This window comes from Phoca vitulina, unplaced genomic scaffold (genome assembly GCF_004348235.1).
Source record: "Phoca vitulina isolate PV1807 unplaced genomic scaffold, GSC_HSeal_1.0 scaffold19, whole genome shotgun sequence".
Classification (NCBI taxonomy): Eukaryota; Metazoa; Chordata; class Mammalia; order Carnivora; family Phocidae; genus Phoca; species Phoca vitulina.
Genome location: NW_022589722.1, coordinates 34,152,741 through 34,156,264, shown reverse-complemented (window position 1 = coordinate 34,156,264; position 3,524 = coordinate 34,152,741). Strand labels below are relative to the sequence as shown.

The window sequence follows — 3,524 nt, the reverse complement described above, 5'->3', positions numbered from 1 at the left end:
CTGAGGGGCCTGAGCGAAGGCCACCTCCTCTTCCCACCTCTGGCTGGGCATCTCTGGGAACAGAAGCCAAGGAGGTCCCCTTGGGGCCACCACCAGACACAGCCTCCAGACTAGGGGTGGCAATGTCCTTGGGGCCGTAGGAGTAGACAACAGGGCCGCAAGGAGGCCAAGCACCACAGGCCAGGCCCTCTGGCTGGGAGGGAAGAGCCTGGGTCCTGGTCATGCTGCTGCTTGCCCACAGGAGGCAGGGAGGGGGCTGCCCAGGGACCCCTTCCCCAAATCTCCTTTCACCAGACCACCCTACCCAATAAACACAGAGGAACTGTTATATACAAAACAATTTAATTGAAATACCTGTATAAAAAATATGATCTCCAGACATCTCACTTTTGAACTGAAAGAAAGCCCCATCCTCGATGCCTACGCACACCGGGATCACAGAAACACAGCTGCTACCATAAATTAAAGGCTTGAGACTCTGTCCCCCCACCCCCCGGCCTCCAGAGCCAACAAGCAGACTGTACAAGGTCAATAATTTAAAACCCACCCCCACCCCGCTCCCCCAGAGGCAGAGAGCCACAGGGGACGGAGCCTCCCTCGCCCCTTAAATTAGCCACTGTACAAGTCCATCTTCCGACAGACGCAGGTAGGATCAGGACCTGGGGTCCGCGCACACAGCCACGCCCCCCACTCCGGGGCCTGAAGAAGGCGGGGGCGCAGGCAGGAGGGAACCTCCACAAATAAATTAAACAATAAATAGCCCTCCTCAGGGTCAGACCATAAATAGACGTGCGCACGCGCAGGCAGCGAGCCCCGACGTTGCATTGCTTGTGCACAGACCTGCCGGACGAACACCGGGGGCGGGCGGGAGCGGGGGGTGGGCACAGGGAGCCCGAGCCCCCGGTGACATGAGGCCACAGGACGTGCTCCTGGTCCAACACGGTCCGACCGGGGAGGCGCGGAGGGCCGGGACGGCTGCCGCCCAGAGCAGCGCAGGACAGGGACAGTCTCAGGGTCGCGCACCTGCCCGGCCCAGGCCGGACCTCACGTCGACCGGAGCGTCTTTGGACAGACAGAGCTTGAGAAGACCAAGTCCCGTGAGAGCAGCGTTCGAAAAGGCACTCAAAGCAAAGAAAACAGCCCGGCGCCAAAGGCAAAGGTCACCGGGAGTCAGAGGTCACTGCTTTTGCAAGAAACAAGACAGCCCAGGCGGGTCGCTCCCTCCGGCTCCCACAAGCCAGGCCCGGGCTCCGCCTCACAAGCTCTCACTGCTGGACGTGGTGCTGGCCCCGTCGTCCACATCCAGAGCGCAGAGCCGCAGGTCACAGCTCTCCGCAGGGCCCCCCTCGGCCCCGAGCATCCAGGGGTGCGCAGCGATCTGGTCCAGCGAGGGCCGCTCCGAGGGCCGCAGGGACAGACACCACTGAATGAGCTGCTGACACTCTGCGGAGAAGAGGGGGCGGGCTCAGCTAGGCTCCCAGGCCCCTCGGCTCCCAGCTCCAGCCCCCGCACCCACCACGCACCTGGGGAGACCCTCCTCCGGAAAAAAAGGCGGCCTCGGAGGATCTCCTCGTCGTGCTCGAAGGGGATGTCCCCACACACCATGTCGTAGAGCAGCACGCCCAGAGACCACACCGTGGCCGAGCGCCCGTGGTAGCGGTGGTAACGGATCCACTCGGGGGGGCTGTACACCCGGGTGCCTGCGGGGACACGCGGGCGTCAGGGCGTCCGCCCTAGGGACCAGCGCCGAGCCCCCGCGCTCTCACTAGGCCCCTGGGAGGCCCGGGCCAGGGGCGGCAGCCGGGCTCCGGGCCTCGAGCAACCTGCTCGTCATCACCCTGGAAAAACCCGGCGGGCGCGGCCTCCCCAGCTGGCCCGCCCGGCCGGGGGAGGGGCGGGTCACATGAGCGAGGGCTCGGGTTTCACAACAAACAGATGTGAGCTGAGGATAGAGCAGGCGGGGGGGGGGGGGGGGGACGCCGCAGGGGCGGGCAGCCCCGGCTTCCCCGCGCTCCGCAATGCGGGGATTTCTGCGGCGCCGCCCCCGCTCGGCACGCACGCAGCGTCCGCCCCACGCAGGGGGAGGCCCGGGCACTCCCGGCGCACCCCCGCGCCGCCGTCCCCAGCGCCCCGCCCCCGCCCGCGGTCGCGCCCCAGCACCGCCGGCGGGGGCAGTCTCGAGCCGGCCCCTCGCCCCCACCCACCGCGAACCCGCTCCCCTCGCGCGCGGCCTCCAACAGTCACCAGCCCCTCCGGGCCTCCCCGCGGGCGTCCCCGCCGGCCAGCGGCGCGCTCACCGTCGAAGTCGGTGTACACCGTGTCCTTGAGCAGCGCGCCCGAGCCGAAGTCGATGAGTTTCAGCTCGCCCGAGCGCAGGTCCACCAGCAGGTTCTCGTCCTTGATGTCGCGGTGCACGACCCCGCAGCTGTGGCAGTGGCGCACGGCGGCCAGCACCTGAGCGAAGAAGCGGCGCGCCAGCGGCTCGTCCAGGGCGCCGCGCTCCGTGATGAAGTCGAAGAGGTCCTGGGCCGGCTCGGGCCGCTCGAGCACCAGCAGGAAGCCGTCGGGCCGCTCGAACCAGTCCAGCAGGCGGATGACGCCGCGCGCGCCGCCCGCCGCGCCCACCTTGCGCAGCAGCACCACCTCGAGGGGCACGGCCGCGCCGCCCTGGGGGGACACGGCGATCGGTCAGCGTGCCCCCAGCCGCGGCGGCCAGCCCCCGGCGCCCGCCCCCGGCGCCCGCACTTACGATGCTGCCCCACTCGGTCACCCGCTCCTTCACCACGTGCTTCACGGCCACCTGGGGAAGGGGGGACACGGCTGGTCAGGCCCGGCGGAGAAGCGACGACGCGCGCGGTGGGCGAGAAACCCGGGCCCGCCCGGTGGCCCGACTCACCGGGAGCCCGTCGGCGATGCGACTGCCCGCGTAGACGGTGCCGAAGCCGCCGCTGCCCAGCACGGCGCCCACCTGGTACACCTTCTCGAAGCTCTCCTTGTCCGCCTTGACTGTGGGGATCGCGCACGGGAGGGGTTGGTGCGGCCCGGCGCGCCCCAGCCCCCGGCCCGGGTGCCCCCGACCGCGGCCCCCCGGCCCCTGCCCCCCGGCCCCGCGCGTACCTGGCTGCAGGATCTTCACCGGGAGGTGGTCCACGCCGCCCGGCCCGCAGAGGTGCGCCAGGGACCCGAACTTGGAGAGCAGCATCGCGGGCGGCAGCGGGGCGCGGGCCCGCGGCCCCCGGGCTCTCCGCCGCCTCTCACCCGGCCCGGCTCCCCGCGCGGCCGCAGACGCGAGAGGGCGGTCTCCCCGTGCCGCGCGGGGCTCCGAGCGTCGGACGGAGGCGGCCGCGGCGGCGAGGCGGGAGCGCCGAGACCCGCTCGGGCGAGGCAGTCCGCGCGGCGCAGTGGCCCCGGGCCGAGCCGCGCGTGGACCGCGTGCACGCGCAGCACAGAGCCGCTCACACGCCCCAGCCGCCTCGCCCCGGGCTTTTGGGCCACGGCGTCCGTATCCCTCCGCGGGGGCGGGG

The 3,524-nt window shown here is 70.6% G+C and overlaps 1 protein-coding gene across 2 annotated transcripts; it reads right to left on the bottom strand.

The window, feature by feature from the left end:
• Nucleotides 1-325: 325 nt before the first annotated feature.
• PIM3 (Pim-3 proto-oncogene, serine/threonine kinase) lies at nt 326-3,278 on the bottom strand. 2 transcript variants are annotated; one of them, XM_032416467.1, is made up of 6 exons: nt 3,118-3,278; nt 2,897-3,006; nt 2,750-2,800; nt 2,298-2,667; nt 1,524-1,700; nt 326-1,443 (listed from the first exon to the last, which is right to left on the bottom strand). In XM_032416467.1, the coding sequence occupies exons 1-6, from the start codon at nt 3,200-3,202 to the stop codon at nt 1,256-1,258; spliced, it is 981 nt and encodes a 326-aa protein (XP_032272358.1). In that variant the 5' UTR covers nt 3,203-3,278; the 3' UTR covers nt 326-1,255. The 2 variants fall into 2 exon arrangements, with proteins under 2 accessions (XP_032272358.1, XP_032272357.1); XM_032416466.1 differs by having other exon boundaries at nt 1,603-1,700.
• Between the last annotated feature and the right edge of the window lie 246 nt (nt 3,279-3,524).